Raw genomic sequence first — 22,420 nt, 5'->3', positions numbered from 1 at the left:
TTTACATTCATGACACTTAGCTATGTCTAGCAGATATTACATGTTTGATGAATAAATAAATGAATGAAATATCTACAACTTCCAGAGAGAGCCCCAGTTTTTTCCTTGTGATTTCTTACTGTCCATTTGTTCCAACAATACCAGGATCCACAGATGGTACTGTTATTGCCATCAGCACTGAGATCAAGAAAGGCTTGTTTATCCCTTTCTTTATTATTAGCAAATTTGGACCTCAAACCTATCTGGTTAGGACATCTTTCACCCTGTTGACGGCCACGGTTGATTGAACTTGCCTCCCTCACTCTGTATCATCCGATCCATGAGCAAGCGCTGCTGACTTCACTTCCAAGCTGTTTCCTGACTCTCAGGCCTCCCCACCTCCATGACTACCACCCCAGGACAAGTTATCACCACCTCTCTCGCCTGACTACTGGTAACCGGTTACCCTGCCCCCACTCCTGAACTGCTACAATCAATTCTCCACAAAGCAGCCAGTCGTCTTTTCAAAACATAAAGAATGCCATGTTATTTCTCTGTTTAGAATTCTCCACACTTAAAAGAAAACCCAAACCTCTTACTCTTGCTCCCTGTCCGCACACCTCACCTCATCCCACTGGTTCTCTAGCCACAATTAGCCCCTTCTGTTCCCTTGATGATCCCAAGCATGTCCACACCTCTGGGCCTTTGTCCCTGTTGTCCTACCTGGAACATTCTTTCCTAGTCACGTTGGCAGGCTGCTTCTTGTCATTCATGTATCAGCCTAATGGCACCTACACTAAGATACCTTCCTTGACCACTCAGTCAAAGTAGCTACCAGTCACATGCTATCACAATAACCCTGTTAATTCTCTGCATAGTAAGGTTCCTGTTCTGACGTTTTTTAAAATTTCATTATTGTCTGACTTCCCCAACTGGTCTATAAGCTACCACGTAGACATCTTATTTATCTTATTCAATATCTAGAATGATGACTGGCACACAGTAGGTTCCCGATATTCTTAGTGAAACATAAAAACAAGACTAAAATAAAACAGTTATATGTGAGCAACTTTACAAGCAAGAAAATACTTTACCTAGTGCAGGTTCCTATACCAGACTAGGTGCTAGGCAGAGACACTTAACACCTGGCTCAAGGTGTACCTGAGTGTACATGAGCTGGTGTGGCTGCCTCCACATCTGGCAGGAGCCTTACTAATCTCTTGTGCCCACAAAACCAGTTCTTAGTCTTCTTGGCTCTGGCCTCTCTCCGCGCAAGGTATTAACCTACCTGGACCTCTGGAGAGTCTTCTGCGGGCATCCACCTGTTCTGTACCAACCCAGGAACTGCCTCCCTGACCCTTTGGGCCAATTAAGGACTGATCTCCTGCCAGCCCCATTTCTCTGAGGCCTGTCCTGTTTGTAAAAATCATACCCAATCTCCAGGTGTTGGAAAACTTCCTTTGCCCCTGTGCTAAGGTGTCATCACTAGCAGCCACTGGGTACCATATTAGGACTCAAGGTACTTGGTTCTCCCATTGCAAAACTCATATTTCCTTTTGGGTAACCTATTATTTCCCCTAACTGCTAATACCAAATAGCTGAAGAAAAACTGGGCTTGAAGCTTTAAACTTTAGCCTACTTTGCCAATTCAAGCTTTAAGATACCATTGAATAGATGACAGGTAGATTCACTAAATTCAGAGGGAGAAACAACATTTCTTTAGGCTTTGTTTCTGGGGGATCAAGTTTTAAGAGAGTGATATTATGGGTCAGGTTCAATTGTTACAAATTTCTGGACCTGTGCAACACAAAAACCATGCAACAAAGTTTTGCTTTTCTAAAGATTGTTAATAATACATTTGCAACTACTCAGAAATTGTTTCCTATATAACAATTCTAAGAACAAACCTTTTCTTGGCCAGGCACCATGGCTCATGCCTGTAATCCTAACACTCTGGGAGGCTAAGACTGGAGGATTGCTTGAGGTCAGGAGTTTGAAACCAGCCTGAGCCGGAATGAGACCCTTGTTTCTACTAAAAATAGAAAAAATGAGCAAGCTGTGGTAGCACATGCCTGTAATCCCAGCTACTTGGGAGGCTGAGGCAAGAGGATCACTTGAGCCCAGGAGTTGGAGGTTGCAGTTAGCTAGGCTGATGCCACGGCACTCTAGCCCAGGCAACAGAGCGAGACTCTCTCTCAAAAGAAAAAAAAAAAAAAAAAGAATAAATCTTTTCTCTTGGAAAACTTCCTTCAGGCTATGAAGTGTGTTCACCTGGACTTCTCGCTTCTTCCTTCCACTCTCCCTGTCTGAATGAAGAGCTCCTTTTGCTTCACCCAAAGTCTTGGGCATGGCTAAACATCCAAGGAGGGTCTGAAGAGGATGGAGAAAGGTGGCGGGAGGCAGTGGGATGCTGAAGAGAACTGAATGGTGACAGGTGCTGGGAACACACCTTTCTGTCCTGAGCTGCAGGGATTGGAGGTGAGATGGCAGCAGCTGCTTCAGAGACAAGGGTGTGAGCCAGGAATACCTGAAGGGTTCTGGACTTCCACCACTCTGCTCCATCTGCTTTTACCAAGAGGAAGCAGAGCCGGGCAGCCAGCTCCACTTGGCCAGGGCCCATCATATATGTCTTTCCAAACAGGGTCTAGAGTACCACCTGGTATGCTTTCCTGCCTTCACAATACGCCCTTCTTATAGCTTGATGGAAACAATGGTGAGCTATCATCTCAGTCTGTTTGGGCTGCTGTAACAAAGTAGCATAGATTGGGTGGCTTAAGAATGAAAGAAATTTACTTCTCACAGTTTTGGAGGTTGAAAAGCCCAAGATCAATGAACTGGCAGATTCGGGGTCTGGTGAGGGCCCACTTCCTAGTTGACAGAAGGCACTTCTTACATGGTGGGACATGTGAGGGATTTTATTTCCAGGGGTGGAGAATCTGCGGCCTCAGGGCCACATGTGGCCCTCCAGATCCCCAAGTGTGGCACCTTGACTGAATCCAGACTTCACAGAACAAATCTCTCTGTTAAAAGGACTGTTCTGTAAGATTTGGATTCAGTCAAAAGACTGCATGCAAGATCCAGAATCCCATTTATGAGGGTCCCACTCTCATGACCTAATCACCTCCCAAAGGCCCCACCTCCAAACACCCTCACACTGGGGATTAAGATTTTGACATATCACCTTCAGAGGGATATAAACATTCATTCTATACCTGGTATGAATGGTATTTTCACCATGGACCCAGGGGCATCTGAATCCTGTCCTAGCCATCAGCCTCTCCACAAGATCCCTGAGGGAGATACATGAAACAACTCTTCCTAGACCTTTTCATACGGGGAATCATTTCCTCTGATAAAAATTGTTGGGGCCTCTGATTTCTTCTAAACAGGCATAGCTCAGTGCTAGGCACTAAGTAGGTCACTGCATGAAAGAAAAGTCCCTGCACTTGCCTTCCTCAACACAGGGAATTGGCTGAAGTTTACAACTAGGTGGAATCTACTCCACCTAGTTTAGATACACAATCTAATCCCACCAGAGACTTTCATGCCATTCCATTTGCCCTTTTACTCAATAACAGCTCTCAAAGAGGGGGAAGGAGGAGAGGCATATCTAAGTTTTTAACTTTAGCCTAATTCATCAGTTCAAGCTTTAAGATACCATTGAATACATGACAGGTAAACTCACTAAATTCAGAGGGATAAACACAGTACTTCTTTAGGTTTTGTTTCAGGGATCAAATTTTGAGAGGCAGTGATATTATGAGGTCAGATTTGACTGTTTCAAATTTCTGGACATGAGCAATGCTTAAGCCATGCAACAAAGTATTGCTTTTCTAAGGATTATTAATAATACATTTGTAACTACTCAGACTGGCTATAAACTTTCAGAGACTGAATGAGAATGTAATCTGTCCACAGCAACACCGATGAATCACTTTGATAAATTCTTTATGATGATGCCTTATCTCCTGCAACTCTTGGATTGGTTCCGAGCCTATAGTTAATCCTTCAGTAACTCCCACAAACACCTCATTATTCATCAGACTGTGACATCTTGGGTTGTAAAATAGGTGCTGTTATATAAAACAGGTACTGTATAGCAGCCTCAGGTCATGAATATTAAGAGACAGCTTCAAATGAGATAATATCAATAAAGATCTTTTGCCTCTACCCAAGAAATAAACTGAACGAAGGCATGGAGTGTCTGTGCATGCATCCTGATACCAGGGTGATGAGCACAGGCTCTGTGTCCTCAGCCTTCGTGACTGTTCTCCCTCACACCAAGTCATGACTTCATGGGTGTATGACTTTCCCACACTATTCTTTTCCAGCTTTTGCATTAAGGTTATATTAATAGTAATTTCATAAAGTCAGTTGTGAAGCACTTAATTGGTTAGTTTGGTCCATGTACATTCATTGTGCTTACTGATAACTGGATTTATTTCTCTCTTGTTCTATTTATCAAAATTTCTCTATGTCTACTTTTCCTTGTCTTGATTGCCTTCCTTTGGACCGAAGTATTTTTCTTATCCCAATAGTTCTGTTCTACAGATTTGGAAGTTATGAATTCTATTTCTTTCAGGTGTTCCCTTGAAATTTTGCTATGCCTACCTAAACTTGACAATGTCTAATAAGTTAATTGATGTATTTCCCATCCCCTCAAACAAGGAATTTAAAAGACTGATTCTGTTCATCCCCTCCCCCCAATTTGAATACCATTATTGTCCAGTATATTTATTCGGTCTTGTTTTTCATTAACCCCACAAATTAGACATTATTATATTGTTTAATACAGAAAACATTTGTTTGGATTGACTTCTATGTTTGCCAGTTTCTTTGCTGGCTATTCTTACATTTAAGGCCTTCTAAGAATTTTTTTTTTCCTGAGGCATATCTTTCAGAAGTTCTATACAAGAGGCTCTATCCTCATGGTACAGAGTAGAGAGGATACTTTACTTTTTAAAAATGCTCTACTTTTTAAAAAATGTGAAAATGTCTTTATTTTTCCCCCATGTTTAAAGATTGTTTCATTGGATCTCTAATTTTAAGTTGATAGTTACTTTCTATCAGCATTTTAAAGGTACTTTTCCAATTCTCCTGGATTCTGTGATGGCTTATTTATTTATTTGATCTGTGAATAGCAATATTTACCCCCATGAGTCTATCAAAACTTGAAACTAAGGTGGTTCTGGTCACTCATCCATTTATTTCAAGGTCACCCATATCAACAGATGTGGTGCTGGTGACAGTGACAACAGAACTTCATAATAGAAAACTATTAATGAAGCAATGCTGTAGAATTTTCATGGCAGCAGGGGTTAGAATTAGTTATGTCTGATAAATGTGTCTGCTGACCTTATTTTACTATATAATACAGGCTGCCAGAAAAATCCAATGCTTGACAGGCTGTCTTGTTTTATTAGTTCCTTTTCCACCTAAAGTTTTAAGCTTAGAGCCAAGAACACAGAGATAACTAAGTTGACCATTCAAGATTCATGTTTCTCTCCCATGGTGTAGATCTGCTCTTGGGAAGTGGTTGCCCAGACACAGACAGTATTTCCCAGTCCTCTTGTACCTACATGAGACCATGTGACTAGATCTAGCCAATGGGATGGGAGCAAAATTTATGTTTATCACTTCTAGTCAGAGGAGGATAAGTATCTCTTCCCCTCCTGTGATGATCTTGGAGGCCAGCATTGAAGATGATGGGATCATAAGATGGAAGAAGCTTGGGTCCCTGATACATCTTGGAGGAAAGTCAGACATCTGGAAGTATATATTTTGGAATTTTGTGTGAGTGAAGAAAGAAACCTTTGCTATGTTAAGCCACAGTGATCTTGGAGGCATTATAACAGATGACCTATACTGACTAAAATGATGAACATCTGTTGGCTGGTTGTATGAAACTCTTTAAGAGGACAGACCCTATCTTTATATATATATCACATCCTCTCTTCAGTGCCTTTTACAGTAAGTGCTTAATAAATGTCCACAAAAATTTGCTTTGGAAAAGGATAATTTTTTACATCTTTCCTCTACGAGTTTAAGATTTTGTTTATTTGACTTTTAAGGGATACACCCAGGATACAGCACAGTGCTTGCACATAGTAGGCACTCAAATATTCATTGAATGAATAAAATTAGTGCTTACCTTTGTCTGTCAATGCCATTAAGTGTCTTTGGCTTACAAAATGGCTGACTAAGGATGCGCTGGAATCCTAGGGAAGTTTGCCAGCCCAGTAGACAACCCAGCAAAACTGCATGAATGAAAGACTGGACCTCAAATGAAGTAAAACTAACAAGCAAACAAAATCCAAGGGATTCTTGTCTCAGTGATATGCTATATAAATTTTAGGCTCAATGCCAAAAATACCTGTTTTAAGAGATGAGACAGAAAGAGGAAGAAAAATGGGAGATAAATTAGAATTGAAAAAATTGAGACTGTTTTAAAAGACATCCTTACCCCTAGGAGTTAGAGATTAGAACATTGTTCTAAATCATTATATTTGCTATTTGGTATAATTTCCATAATAGAGTAAAAGTCCCCCAAAGCACACAGTACTCCAAAAAACACAATAGTTTGGCATTTGATGATTTGCAAATATACTGCAAAATCCTGTTCAATAAGTACTGAGGCTGTCTCTGCCAACTGCACAGGTGGACTTGCTAATATTAAAAATAGAGTTGATCTTTGAACAATGGAGGAGTTAGGGCTGACCTTCTGTGCAGTTGAAAACTTACGTATAACCTTTGACTCCTCCAAAACTTAATTACTAATAGTCTACTGTTGACTGGAAGCCTTAGCAATAACACAAACAGTTGTTTAACACATATTTTATGTTATATATATTACATATTGTATTTTACAATAAAGCTAAAAAAATGTTCTCACAAAAATCATAAGAAAAATATATCTACTATTAATTTTTTGAAGTTTAAATGTATACATAACTACTGTGTTTTTCATAAACTGAAGTTTCCTTTTTTTTTTTTCCCCATAGTGAGACAGGGTCTTTCTCTGTCACTCAGGCTAGAGTGCAGTGTCATGATCATAGCTCACTGAAACCTTGAACTTCTGGGCTCAAGCAATCCTCCCTCAGCTCTCCAAGTAGCTGGGGATACAGGTAGGCACCATCATGCTTGGCTAATTTTTCTAATTTTTGTAGAGACAGGGTCTTGCTGTGTTGCTCAGGCTGGTTTGGAACTCCTGGCCTCAGGTGATCCTCTAGCCTAAGCCTCCCAAAGTGCTAGGAATATAGGCATCAGTCACTGAGCTAGCCAACTCTTCTTATTAAAAAGTTTTCAAGGTGATACCGGCTTTATAGAATGAGATAGGGAGGATTTTCTCCTTTGTGATGTTATGGAATAATTTCTGTAGGATAGATACCAGTTCTTTGTGGGGCTGGTAGAATTTGGCTGTGAATCCATCTGGTCCCAGGGTTTTTTTTTTTGTTTGTTTGTTTGTAGATTTTTTATTACTGCCTCAATCTCTCTGTTATTGGTCTGTTCAGGATTTCTATTTCTTCTTGATTCAGGCTTGGGAGGTTGTATGTTTCCAGGAATTTATCCATTTTCTCTAGGCTTTCTAGTTTGTGTGCACAGAGGTTTTCATAATATTCATGGATGATATTTTGTATTTCTGTGGTATCAGTTGTAATGGCTCCTTTTTAATTTCTGATTGAGCTTATGTGAGTCCTTTCTCTTCGATTTCTGGTTAATCTAGCTAGTGGTCTATTAATTTTGTTTACCTTCTCAAAGAACCAACTTTTTGTTTTGTTGATCCTTTTCTTTTTTCTTTTTTTGGTTTGTTTCCATTTTGTTTAATTCTGCTCTGAGATTTGTTATTTCTTTTCTTCTGCTGGCTTTTTCTGGTTTCTTGAAATGTGCATTAGGTTGTTAATTTGTGATCTTTCTATCTTTTTAATGTAGACATTTAAGGCTGTGAACTTCCCCCTTAGCACTGCTTTTACTATATCCCATTGATTTTTTGAAAGCTTGTGTCCTCTTTGTCATTCAGTTCAAGAAATCTTTTTATTTCCATCTTAATTTCATCAATGACTCAAGGATCATTCAGCAGCAGGTTATTTTCCATGACTTTGTGTAGATTTGAGAGTTTCTCTTGGAATTGATTTCTAGTTTTATTCCACTGTGGTGTGAGAAGATACATGGCATAATCTCAATTTTTTTGAATTTGCTGAGACTTGTTTCATGCCCTAAGATATGATCAATCTTAGAAAATGCCCCAGTGCTGATAAGAAAACTACAGACCAATATCCTTTATGAACATAGATGCAAAAATCCTCAACAAAATACTAGCAGACTGAATTCCATAGCACATCAAAAAGATAATTTACCGTGATCAAGTGGGTTTCATTCCAAGGATGCAAAAATGGTTCAATATATGCAAATCAATAAATGTGACTCACTACATAAACAGAAATAAAAACAAAGACCATACGATCATCTCAATAGATGCAGGAAAAGCATTTGATAAAATCCAGCACCCTTTCATGGTAAAAACACTCAACAAACAAGGCATAGAAGGAACATACCTCAAAATTATAAAAGCCATATATGATAAACCCACAGCCAATATCATACTGAATGGGGAAAAGTTGAAAACATTCTCCCTAAGAACCGGAATAAGACAAGGATGCCCACTGTCACCACTTCTATTCAACATAGTATTTGAAGTCCTAGCCAAAGCAATCATGAAAGAGAAAGAAATAAAAGGCATCCAAATCAGGAAACAGGAAGTCAAACTATTCCTGTGTCAATTCTGGATGACCAGTTGGGTAGGCTTTCAGCACTGAGGACTTATGGAAAATAGCATCTAGTTCCCATGGAGAAGACATTGGTAGGAGCTCAATAGGCAATCCTAAGATGGATTTGCAACAAGGTCCTAATGTCCACAGAAAACCAGAGTACCAAATGGAGACAGAGGCCGAAGTCTGAGGTGGGAGAGAGGAGGTGAGTGCTCAGATATACTCACATTTGCCTTAGTAGAGGTGGGAGAAGGCAATAGGGAGAGCCTCAAAGATAGCAGTAAGGTGGCTGGGGGTGGGGCTGTTGCTAAGGGATCCTGGAGGTGGAAATAAAACACCAGCTTACATCTCTCATGCTCAGAGCATTCACTACTTTAGCTTTTTCTCTACAACCCTTTCAAAGCTTTTCTATTAGTATAATTAACCATGGTGTGACAGAAATAGTTTACAGGCTAACACTGTCTGCCCTTCACCACACTGGTGCAGCCCAACAGCTTGCCATGTTTACTTACTGCCTCAATTCCTTGCACCCTCTCACACACAGTCAGGCTGTCCCATTACTGTTTCTTCAGACTCAACACAAAATGGTAATGTTTCATCTGGTTCTGCGAAGATACCACAGTTATACATGCCTCCTATCTGGCCTTTCCCACCTCTACCCTCCCAGGCCCAGCTGGTACCTGTATTACACTGGATGAGGAGGCCTACCTAAAACATCTCTCATCATCTGGTAGCCTGTCAGTGACCATGCAAGGGTAGCAGCTTTTAATTAGTAGCAGGAGTGGGTATAGCATCTTTTGAGGGCTGGATGAAGACTAATTCAAGAAACAATTAAGTGAATGTATATTGGGAACCAGATATCTTTTCCCATCCTTTTTCACAGTTGCTATAATAATCTAAGACTTCTAAAAATATAGCCATAAGGATGGCACAACCAGAGCTTGTTAACCAAAAAATAATGAGGCTAAATGAGCTACAGATTCATCAGCTTGTAAAAGGAATGGCCCACTGCCTCAATGGGTTGCAACATTTCTTTTCCTAAATATAACCCAGCCAATATCTGACTTGAGAGCTAATACCTCTATCCTGCTACTATTCGTTTCTTTAAACAGACCCAGGGGAGAAACAAAAAGACCAACCACCAAAGCTGCTAAAATAAGAGAAGGCATATTGCAAGGGAAAGGCTAGTGTTCACTGGCTGAAGTTGCAAAAACTCCAAGAAGAAACACACACTCTTGGACTGATTCTTGATATCAGGGGCAAAAAAGAAACAATCAGATGGCATAACTGTCTTCAGTGGGTCACAGTTTTCCAAGTACAAGGGCTGTGACTTGGGTGAAATATGGAGGCTGTGGGATTATGGAAAAGATACTGGACTTGGAGTAAAAAGATCTCAGTCCCTGTTCCAAGTTCTAGGATCTTGGGCATAACACTTGGCTTTTTGGGGCTGCATTTTCTATATAGTAACATGGTGTTAAAATGATGTCTACCAACAGGGTTGTCAGGATGAGTTAATCAATGGCATATTAGATGGGAAAACACTGCAAAGCATAAAGAACTTGTTACTGTCCATCTTATTTGGTTGTCCTGTTGGTTATGGGGACTAATCATTGCCTCCAAATTCAGAACCAATTAAAACATACATAGAGGAGTAAGAAGTAGATTAAAACATTATCTTTCTTACTAGTTAAGTTGGATTTAAGAACATGGCTTGACCTGTGGCTTCTTAGTATATCCTATAATGTACTATTTTTTTTCACATTCTGTACCTGTCTTGATTAATACTTGATTAATACTATAGGCTTTTGGAGTGCAGAGACTATGTTTTATATATCTCTGTAGAGTTTCCCACAGAGCCATACCTGCAGCAGGCATTCTGTCTGACAAAGGATCGTCATTAACCACATTTATACTACAATTCTCTGGATGAAGCCTCTTTCTTCACTAGCCTGGGAGCTCTTGGAGGAAAGGGCTCATGTCTTTTCATTCCCAGTGCCTAGCATAATGCCTAGCACATATTAGGTTCTTTATAAAAGTATTCATGAAAACAGAAGTGCACTAAATGGTCTGGTGACACCCAGGGGTTGGAGATAGGGATTTAAAGCAGGGCTGTCTTCTAAGGATTCCATTCTTGCTAGTTTATTCATTTGGGAAAGTGCACGACCTGCAAATTATTGTGATTGACGGTTTTATTTGAGACAGTTTCCTCCATGACAAACTTCAGCTTTTGTCTACTTGTCAGGCACCTTGGCTATCTTGGCATCTCAGCCCTGGACATCTCAATTAGAGTTACTCTGCTAATGTCCTTAGCAGAGAACTGTCACCTGTTAATTAACTTAGAACCATGACAGAAGCCTGTGACATCTGATGTTTCAGAACATAGTACTGACCCTTGTTCTTCCCCCAAGGGACAAATACACCATGAAACAATTTCCTTTGGAGTTGCTGGTGGAATTGGCTCACAGCATGATATCCAGGATGAGATGGCAGCAGAGGTCTCCTGAAGGTGTAGGGACCACAAAACCCTCTTCTGAAGAGCGCTTTGCAGAGGCTCTGAGAAAGCAAGCCTTCCTCTGTAGATGAACTCTAGGTGCCTCCATGGGTGCATGCATGAGATGGGGCTCACTCAGCCGCGGTCACCACAGCAGGGCTGTTCAGGAGTCAGGGCTTCTGCTCTGTGTGATTCCATGTCTTCTAAGCCCATAGACTACATCTGCAAGAGCCACATCTCCAGGGAAAAATATAATACCTGGTCACACTCATTTATCATTACAATTTTGTAACGTACAAAAAAAAGCCCATGGGACTACATCCAGGAGGAATTTCAATTACCTCTATCACCAATGGGCACATGAAAAACTGCTTAATAATCGGCCCGGCACCAGCCACCTTCAGCACTCAGATGGACAGAGAATGAGACTTAGGAGAGGGATTCATTGGGGAGAGGAGGAAGATGCAATACTTTGTATTTGTAACATGGTACATGAGAATGAGAACAAGATCCTAGCAATGAAAAAGAGATGAAGCTTTACTTTATGTTCAGAGACATGGCAAGAATAGGGGAAGACATGATAATGATAGTGAGAATAGTAATAGCCCATTTATGGCACTGTGTTAAATGTATTAAACATGTTAACTTGTAAGTCACTAACTCAACGTGTTTAAATATTGCCTGGCCCATCCTCAGTGCCCTTAACCATGACCAGAAATGTGATACTCCAGCTCTGTCACCTGTGATGGGGAGAAGTCCAAATATTCTTACCAGAACTCTCAAGAGAGACTATGACAAAGTCAATCTCTGTGGGGTTTTGCTTGATACCTCATCCCTGCTGGGCCTCCTTTCCTATCCAGGCCTACTCTGGGTTATTGCTGGGAAGGATTCCTTAGAAGTCATTTCACAGGTCTCTGTCTCAGGGCTCAAGGTCTGCTTCTAGGGAGCTGCCTAGACTAAGATATTCACCACAGGAGCAATGAATATCCTGACAACATCAGACCAATTTTGGGGTGAAATATGGGATTTTTTTCCCTATGGAATTTCTATAACTAGGCTATTTAAATAAGTATTATATTTATTTTTTAGGTCAATTATTTTGCACTTACTACAGGTCAAAATAATAACAACATATCAGTGAAATAATGTGACTGTATTTGTCCAAGCCTCCTTTTTCTACCTTCAGAATTCTATCTACTACATCATGGTGAGAGCTGCTTGGATGTGGCTCCAAGCGTTCAGACAAGCAAGCTGCCCAGCTTCCTTTAAGCAGGCCCTCCCTTGGTCTTGGGCCTGTCCATGTTTCATCATGACCTGCAGGCCAGCAGCTGGAATCTTAATTACCACCCCTGCTCAAGTGCCCCACTCTAGAGCTTCCAACCCTCCCCTCTCATTTCATCTCCCACTGCCCTGGGGGATGTCAGGGCATGACCTAGCAGGTACTTGGGGCACGATCCTGGTCCTCTATCTGGGAGACTCCTGAACCCTTGCTTCTCTGCCTTTTAGGGAAAGTTGGCAAACTCATTTCTTCACTTAACCAAGGCATTTCAAAGAAAACTGCATCTTTTCATCTCAGAGGGCTTCGGGGCTCTCTCCTGAGAGAGAGTGTAATTAGCAGATCGAAGGCACAGAGCCTGGGCTCTGCACTGTGGGGAGATAGTTGTGTGACTTTGAGAGAAGCTCTCAGGGGATCATTAAAGCACTCGGGCTCAGTGTTAACCAGACTCGCTGATCACAGGACAGGAAGTTCTCTTTCTTGCTTTTTCTCATCACTCATGGCACAATCATATACCCAGCACTGGCTGGCAAGGGCAGGAGACAGAACCTGTGCACCAGAGTTACGTGTGAGCATAAGAATCACACCTAGAGCTGTTCCCGCCCTGGAGCACACCCTCAGTGTGCATCTCACCTCCTCTGAAGCTCGTATCCCTACAGCACTCAGTCCCCACAGACCCTTCCTGGGAGCTTCTATATCAGCTCAGGAAACTTGTTTTTAAAACACTCAGCTCTCTATCCCTGCCCATTACAGCCCTCTCTTGCCCTGACTCTGTGGTGAAACTTCTCCAAGAAGCTGTTTAAACTCACTGGTTTTGTTTGCTCACACCCTACTTGCTCCTCAACTCGTACCCACCACTTACTGAGCACCTACTCTGAACCAGGCACTATAAGTGCTAGATATACTTACATTCACAACTCTATGAAGAATAGCAATACCACAGGGTAGCCAGTTGAATGGTGGTCACCCAAAATATACATCCACATCTTAACCCTGAAACCTCTGAATGCGACTTTATTTGGAAAAATGGTCTTTGCAAATATAATTAAGCTAAGGATCTTGAGATGAGCTAATGATGGTCAAACTTATCCAAGAAGCTGTATAAATTCACTGGTTCCATTTCCTCAGACCCAACTTACTTGTCCAGGTGGGCCTTAAATCCAATGACAAGTGTCCCTATAAGAGACAGAAGAAAGACACATGGAAAAGAGGAGAAGGCCATGCGAAGATGGAGGCAGAGACTGGAGCCACCAGAATGGAAGAGTTAAGGACAGTTTCTTCCTTAGAGCCTTCAGAAGGAGTGTGGCCCCCCCAACCCCTTAATTTTAACCCCGGGACCCCAGAACTGTGAGATAAAAAGAATTCTGCTATTTTAAGCCACCACATTTGTGATAATTTGTTACAGGAGCCACAGGAAACAAACATACATACCCATTTTACAGATGGGGAACTGATGAAGATGCTCAGGAGGAAATGAGTAATGAGACTGGCCACAGCTCACAGCTGAGTGATATTCTAGTGCAGCCAGAGCAAAAGCAAGGAATTCACCTTCAAGAAGCTGCTAGGACACCTGCAGCAGGTAAATGATTTGTCCTCTGGAGGAGAAAGGCTGGAAAACATCTGAGGGGAGGAGTAAAGAGAAGAGAAAGCCTAGTGATGGAAATGACCCAAAGAAAGGGAAGTGGATGAAGAGGAGAGGGACATATGGAAGATACTGCAAAGGCAATGTATCATAGGTCTAGGGGGCTTCTTGGCTTCTAGCCTAAAGAATCTCCAGTGTCCATCACATTTGTAAATGCAATGATGATTAAATGTTTCAGAAAACTTTCAGAGATTTATTACAAAGCCAATATGAAGTTGCTGGAAATAATCCCTTTTTCCATTAAAAAAAAAATTCCGTTCAAATTTCCCTTACTCAGAAAAATCTCCCAGAATTTTACCAGATCCTGACAAGCAAAACAATACTCTGTTAGATCAGCCCCAACTCATGAGGTTTATGCATATTAATGAGCATTTTACTGAATTGAAATCTGGGTGAGGGAATATAGACTACTTTTCACATTTCATTTTTGTAAACAAGATTTGCTAAACAATCGTGCAATATTATAACAAAAGACGTAAGTTATTTAAGGATATTAATAAAGCAACACCTCATATTTGGAAGGCGTTTACACATGAAATATTTTTATACCCTTCCCCTTCAACTCTTCCAACAATCTTCCAGGTAGATATTAAAGTCATCACGTGTGTGTCGTAGTTGAGGAAAATGAGGCAGCTCTGGGAGGCGAAGTACTCCAAGCAAAGTCACATAAGTAGTAAAGAGAAGTGAGAGCTCAAAGTACATCCTTTAAATCCAAATTCTATACTTTCCCACCATATGTTTTAATAAAAGAACTTTCATATAGAAAATTGAATTTACTCATTAAAAGTTAACACTTGAATTTGCATAAGTCAACAACTCTCCTGAGTGTGAGCATGACTTCCCTTACCTACTTTCTCCTGCCAACCATGTAATGGGATGTACTTTAAGTCATAAAATTGAAATTTTTTACAATATTTTATTCTTCGTTCTTCACTAGCTTTGTTTACAATGAGAATGTTTTATTAAGGTTTTGTTTCACCTGGAGAAGAGAGTTGTTGACTTATGCACATTTAAAATCACAACCTAAAATGTAAAAGACATTAAATCAACATGATACCTTTAAGGACCCAGTATGCCTAAACTTCCTAGGTTAACATTACATTTGAAAGTGTGACTTCCTCAAATTTTCTGTATGAATGACTTATCCCACAGAACTAAAGATATTATTCTCCTTAGAGAACACTTATAAATCTTTTCATAATGAAAAAAATCCAAGTTCACATTGTTGATCTTTGAAACAATTACCCAGTACAAAATAAGAAAGAGGTAGTTTTATAACATCAAGTTCTTATTTTGCCTTTACTTTATAACCCCAGCCAGCCCATTCCTCATGCCCTTCTCGTTCTAAAAACAACAACTTCCAGTATATCCTGAAGAGTAACACAAAACTTCAAGGTCTAACAGTTACTAATCCCATAAGACATACAAGAGATTCTGCTGGCTCCTTCCCTGACACCTTCTTTCCTTTCTCCTTCCTAACCAATCCTGGTTTTATTCCAAGATCCACTTCCCCACACAGACCACATGATGCAGGGAAGCTAAAAGCATCTCCTGCTCCAGGATAGCCTTTCATAAGTCTACAACAGTGATTCTCAAAGTGTAGCCTCTGGACCAAGCTTCAGTATCATTGGAAACTTAGAAATATAAATTCTTGGCCTCATACCAGATTTAGTGAATCAGGAACCTGGGGTGAGCCTAGTGATCCGTGTTTAAATAAGCCCTCCAGGTGATTCTGTTGTATGCTAAAATTTAGGAACCGCAGACCTAAGCCAGTGATTCTCAGCCCTCGTTGCACATTAGAATCATCTGATGCCCAGGGCCCACGCCCAGAGATTCTGATTTAATGCATCTGGGGTGGAATCTTCTCAAGGGGACTTGTTAAAATGCTCCCCAGGTGATTCTAGTGTACAGTCAGGTTTGAGAAACACTGACAAAGCCAATGAAATTAATCCAGTCTGAAATACTGAATTGTAGGATCCATGAAACAAGTGTCTTGGAAGACACTATTATTACAGCTACTGGTGGTAGCATGAGACAAGTCAACAAGCACATGTACACCCATGGCTAAGTATCTTGTAATGGATGGAATGTTAGTTGTGGGCACACTATGAGTGTCTACTCCGAGGAGAGGGGAGAGGGGAAAAGGGAGAGGGGAGAGAGAGAAGGCTGGAGGGCCGATCTGGGACCAGACTGTTAAAAGCTCGAATGCTAACCTAAGCAATTTAGGATTTTTCTTCTAGGTCAGTGGTTCTTAAATATCTTAGCCTCACGACTTCTTAGTACTCTTAAAATTTATTAAGGACTTCTCAAAGAGCCTTTGTTTATGTGGGTTATATCTACTGATATTTACTGTATTAAAAGTAAAAGCTAAGAAACAAAAATATTCATTAACAATAAGAAACTCATTACGTGTTAACAAATAACATTTGTAATGAAAAATAACTATGTTTTATATATAAACAATTAGTGGGAAGGGTGGCATTCTTTTGTATTTTTATAAATCTCCTTAATGTCTGGCTTATGAAACACAGCTGGCTCTCATATCAGTTTCTACATTCACTCTATTGATATATATTGTTTTGGTTTGAGTATAGTATATAGAAAAAAAAATCTGGCTCTATAAAGATGTGTAGGTGGAAAAAAAGGGCCTCACAGATTTCTCAAAAAGGTCTCAGGGATCCCTAGGGGTTCTTGGACCACACTATGAGAACTGCTGCTTTTGGTAATGCAAAAACCATTATAAGATTATCGGCAGACAACAGGCAGCTAATTCTGAAGTAATGTGAGGATGAACTAGAAGGAGGTGGACTGAGAATAGGATGGCAAGCAGGGAGACTATTAAAATGATCCAGGAAGACCAAGAACACGGGAAGCCCTTCTCTAAAGAGGAGACATTGGGGAGCAGACATGTATGGATTCACATGTCAGAGTCAATGGGAGCTGGTATCCAAATGTATCCAGCCTAGGGCAGACAGCAAGCCAAGGGTGACTTCAGGTATTTCGGGTTGGAAAATCTGGGTGGATGGTGATGATACAAAGGTACAGATATAAGCACAGGAAGACCATTTATGATGTTAGCTGGCCAAAGATGAAAGGAATGAGTCAGAAAGAGAAAGGATGGATGTGAAGATTCCAGACCCATGGCACAGAGAAAGCCAGACAAACAGGCTCTGGGGAAGCTCACTTTTTTATACTACTGTATTCAATGCTATTTTAAAATGATAACAAAATAGTGTTTGCATTAAGACAGTAAAACTAATCTCTTTAAAAATGCAAATACTCCCAAGATTTAAGGAGGGAGAAGCTTCTTAATTCACAGACCACAGTAGGACAACTGGCCTGGGAAGGTAGCATGGTGGGGGACTTTGGGTCTAATATGGGATAAGGATAATCATGGAGGAAAAAGGGAAAATATTAATCCCTGTAGGATATATCACTACATGGATATTTCTAGTTTAAGAAGTAGCTGGAGAGAAGAATAAAGTCACTGGGTAGCTGGTGGCAAAGAAGGGCTAGTTAAGAGTTGAAGAGGCTCCAAAGACAATTTTTTCACTTCAAAGTATTTTCAAGAGCTCTGCTTAGTTTTAGAGATCCCATGAGAGGCAGATCACCATGTCAAAAAACAGGTTCCAAGAGAAAATGAACTCTACTCCTAACTAGCTTCTTATTACTCCTGGAAAAGTCTACAGAAAAAGGTGATAGGGACTTGGAGTGTGTGTATGTGTGTGCACGCGTGCTTACTTCAAAGCTAAGACTGAGACCTGATCTCCATGACCCAGTAAAGACGGTAGAACAAGAGATATAGTTCCCCTTCTATATTCTGCAGGCTAGAGGCCAAATCCACACCTGGAGCTCTCTTTCTCCTCCTCCTCCTCCTAAGATACGGACCTGTGGGCAGTTCTCTGAATTGAGCAAAGGATTACTTTGCTCAAACACAGACCAGAATATGCAGAGGACACATGAGTGAGCAAGAAGGATATACTAGAAATAATACAGAGCATGATATAAGAAATTCACATGCCTGGGGGTATAGCAAACATGTAAATTGCTAAACATGGTCACTTCTTAAATCAAGGAACTCTGATTTGAATAGATATTGGTATATAAAAACTTCATATTCTAATAAGATCTTAATAACATCTTAGTCTTAATAATGAAGTAACAATGATTTCCCAGTAGATAGCACCTGGCTAAAGGCCACACTTGCTGACTCAGACTCACACCTCCCCAGTACTGTCATGTTCTTAAGGGTTTGTGATGATGCTCCTTACGTTCATTATTAAATGTTTTTCTAAAAAATTGTAGTGTGGCTTGGGAAAGGCAGCCTTGATCATGTCGATTCTCTCCTCTGTAGAATGCAGTCAATAATAATTAATGTCTTACTTGTCTTAAAAAAGTTGTGAGGATCAAATTATGGGAAAATACTTTGCAAACCAGAAGGTCCTACACAAATGTTAGTTACAGTAGAGCTCCAGGTTAGGTTGTACTCGTCCCTTCCAGGCAGGAAGGCCAATAAGGGAACTGGCATCCATGGTAGGTTTTCTATTTATATGCTATCTCCCTCAAGACCACCTTAGTAGGGGGGTGGGTCTCATCCCTTTTTACATGTAGGGCTCACTGAGATTAAGTAATTTGCCTAAGACAAGCCACTTATAAAACGGTAAAACCAGGATTTGAACTGGTCTGCTGTCTCTAAAAACCAGGTGTTTTTAATTGTGAGGTGGAAGGGTAAAACCAGGATTTGAACTGGTCTGCTGTCTCTAAAAACCAGGTGTTTTAAATTGTGAGGTGGAAGGGGAGATGGTGGAGGCGACAGCTACATGCAGGATGGAGCAGCCAGGCGGCTAACGTGGGCATGAGGGAAGTAGCCACAGCCTGTGCCGGTGCCTGTGCCAGAAGGGTGAGGCTGGTTTTTTTTTTTTTTTTTTTAGTCTCACCTAACATCACTAGCAGGATGAAAACTCTACTGATCACAGGTTAGAACCATCCCTGTCTATCCCTAAGGACAGCCGAGGCCCGCATTGCTCATTTTTCCTGTGTGCTGAGGGCACCATGGGGGGATGAAGAAAAGGGTATGTACACAGGAGTTAGAGAGACCTGGGTGCAAACTGCAGCTCCATCACTCACTGCCTGAGCACCCTGGGCCAGTCCTTACTTACTCGTCTGTGACACTTTTTCATCTTTAAGCATCTTGAAGCCTCCAGAATGAATGAAATGATGCAGGTAAGCTTTAAACAAATGCCTGTGAACACACTAGGCACTCAAGAGGGAGTTGCTTTTATGATGATGATGACAACTTATGAACAGGCTAATGTCCACTAGTAATTAAGTTTTTTTTTTTATTTAACAAATACTCTGTGGTAGACTTAAGATAACTACAAAATGTTACTGCTCTTCCTTTTGAGAGGTGCAGCCTAATGCCTCTTCCCTTGAATCACGGTTGGTCCTAGTGACTTCCCTGGACAGTACAATGTGGCTTAAGCATCGTTCTGAGATGTCAAAGTTTAATTGATAAGAAGGTTTATAAATTTTGCCTCAGCATCATAGTGGTGAGCTGCCACGTAAGAAGTCTGACTGCCTTGAGCACACCGTGCTATGAGGAAGCCTAAACTTCCCATGTGAGAAGGCTTCAGGGAGAGAGAGATGCTTGGCCAGACCCAGCTATTGGAGTCATTCCAGCCCAGATCCCAAACAATGTGCAGCAGGGACAGTAGTCTCTGCCAAGCCTTGTTCAGAGTGCAGATTCATGAGCAAAATAAATGACTGTTTTTGCTTTAAGCCACAAAATTTGGAGTAGTTTTTATGTAACAATGTATAACCAGAATACTCAATCATGTTTTTTTTCTAAATTAAAAATATTAGTTTACTGAGTTACATAAAAGAACATTTTAAGTTTGTGTTGACTCTAGTTCTCATATCTACTTTAGATATGGCAAAACCATTTTGTTTGTGGACAATGTTCATACAGGCATAACTTAATAACTAGCTGACCGATGACACATATGAACTATTATGTGTGTATGCCAATTATCTGAGTAGTTTGATGAGGGCCACTACCTATCTCCTAACCAGCAGGAAACTACCTACTCTGGCTATCTGCATTTCCTAGCAAGATTTGCAAACAACAACATGCTGAGAAACAGTTGATTTCTGTAGCTATCCAGATGATGTTTGAAACCCCTTCAGCCTTTATAGTTGCTCAACTTAGGAACACAGACCTTGTCATAGCATACTTGTCTTTGAAACGTTGGAAAATTTACCTGATTTCTTTATAACAACATATTATATATTAATAACCTTAAAATATGCAAACTTTGGAGCAATCAGTATAGGTAAATTCAATAAATATTTCGCTGCCTCCCAAATCTACTATGCTCTTTCCTTTCCTGTTTCTCCTGCTGCAAAGCCTGCCTCCCCTTCTCTGAGGGCTCTGTGTGCATGTGTGTGTATAAAATCCTATTTATCCTTTAAATGTCTCCTCTCCCATCAAGGCAGAGTTAATCATTCCTTGATGACATTGCTTCTTCAATCTGTAAAGCCTTTTCTTTAACAAAAAAGCTTGTCAATAAAAAAAAGTAACAAACCCACAGCCCCACAGAACACATGGAGAAAGAACATGAGAGAGTCCCCGTAACTCTTGGCAACTTTCCACCAGGCTGAAACAGGCTGACGTGATATGTGTTTCAGGGATTAGAATTCAACAGAAGAAATGAGTCAATTAAAACACCCAGCCAGAATGCTGTCTTTAGATAAAGTGCTTTGCACTGGGGGTACACCATAAACTGAATTACTACATTCTAAGGGCTGACTGGTGATTTGCATCTCAATCTCTTCTTATTTTACTCATTTTATTTTCTCAGCAAAAGCTAACAATGAGCCACTCAGTCTAGCAAAGATAGGTACTTCATTTACCTCAGCAAGAACTAGACAATGAACTCCCAGTTTTCTAACTCAATGATTTTGATTTGACCTGGAGTGGGCAATGCCTATTGTCCCAGGTGGGCCAATCAGAACATCAAACCCACCAATTGGTATTGGTTTTTACATTCCTTCAGTAGCAATGCTAATCCCAAAGGATGTACAGTCACTAAGTGGCAACTGGTGCTTTGTGGCAAAATCTCCAAAATGCAAGGGCAACATGCAGAAAGTTATAATTGAACACTCTTTATTTAACCACAGAAACCAAGTAGTCCCATTTTCACCGCTCATTATTTGAGAGCCATGCATAACATTTCAAGCCAAAGGCTGCACAGTCACTGAATGGTAACAGGTTCTGTGATAAAATCCAGAAAACACAACCTACTACTACTTCCTCCCCACGAGAAACCTATAGGTTCTACTCGGTGACCACAAAACCAAGGGCAATCATGTTTTTAACACTCATTCTCAAATTAACTACACTTAACATGTCAATTTGTAATTATTATAATGGAGTCTGTGTTACAACTGATGTCCAAGGCAATAGGATGACTTAATGCTTGACACGTCACCTAGATGAAGCAGGAGAATTCACTGACCTTCCTCACTGACCCAACCCTGGTCTTCCTCCTAAAAGTGTGTAAGTTTCTGACACTCAGCAAACAATAACTTTGGTATATTTTAGGCAAAAAGATATGCAGTTTCAACTTACTTAACAGTTGGCAATAGAGGGCCTGTAAACTTCTCTTCATGGTATCATCTGGTCCTGCTTATCCTCCAGTTTATTCATGATTCTGTCTAGGAAATTGGGAGAAGAAAACTGTTACATCTGAGGAACATAATTTAATAACCAGAAAGAACTCCACTCAACATGATCCTGGCAGTAAAACCTAAACTATCTGAACTTTTAAGAGAAAAAATCTTGGAATGGATATACAACAGTTTAATTTATAACAGTCTACGTTATAAAATCAACAATTAATCAACTGGTCAAATCCTGAAACTATATACCCCAGTGAAGGAAATTCATATGGGAAGCTGGTAAGTGAGAAACGAGATTCAGAACTTTTGAGGCATTCTCCTGAATCTCTCCTGAATCTCTAGTCTTAGAAGGAGAATGAAAAAATTTCTAATCTCATTTCTGCTAAGGTGCTCACAAACAAAACAAAAAACCAAACCAGAAAGCTTGAAATTATACTATTTTAAATAACTTTTCTATTATTTTCTAATTACAAGGATACTTCCAGTATGGAATATTTGAAAATATACAGAAAATATAGCTAAGAATAAACTAGAAATACATATTACCATTATTCTACCAATAAGAGGTGATTATTGCTCACATTTTG

At 40.4% G+C, this 22,420-nt stretch overlaps 1 protein-coding gene across 4 annotated transcripts in view; it reads right to left on the bottom strand.

Annotated features, from left to right (window-relative positions):
• The window catches only part of TMEM108 (transmembrane protein 108), a 283,973-nt gene that overhangs the window by 112,679 nt on the left and 148,874 nt on the right, over positions 1-22,420 (bottom strand). For 2 of the 4 annotated variants that reach the window (XM_045538873.1, XM_045538883.1), the window contains one exon: positions 21,784-21,869. In XM_045538873.1, coding sequence (XP_045394829.1) covers positions 21,784-21,823 — 40 coding nt within the window. In that variant the 5' untranslated portion in view covers positions 21,824-21,869. The remainder of the gene's footprint in view (positions 1-21,783; positions 21,870-22,420) is intronic. The other 2 variants (XM_045538866.1, XM_045538892.1) reach the window with 1 other exon arrangement.

This window comes from Lemur catta, chromosome 1 (genome assembly GCF_020740605.2).
Source record: "Lemur catta isolate mLemCat1 chromosome 1, mLemCat1.pri, whole genome shotgun sequence".
Taxonomy (NCBI): Eukaryota; Metazoa; Chordata; class Mammalia; order Primates; family Lemuridae; genus Lemur; species Lemur catta.
The sequence above is the reverse complement of the archived record's forward strand: the minus strand, read 5'-3'. Positions and strand labels throughout refer to the sequence as shown.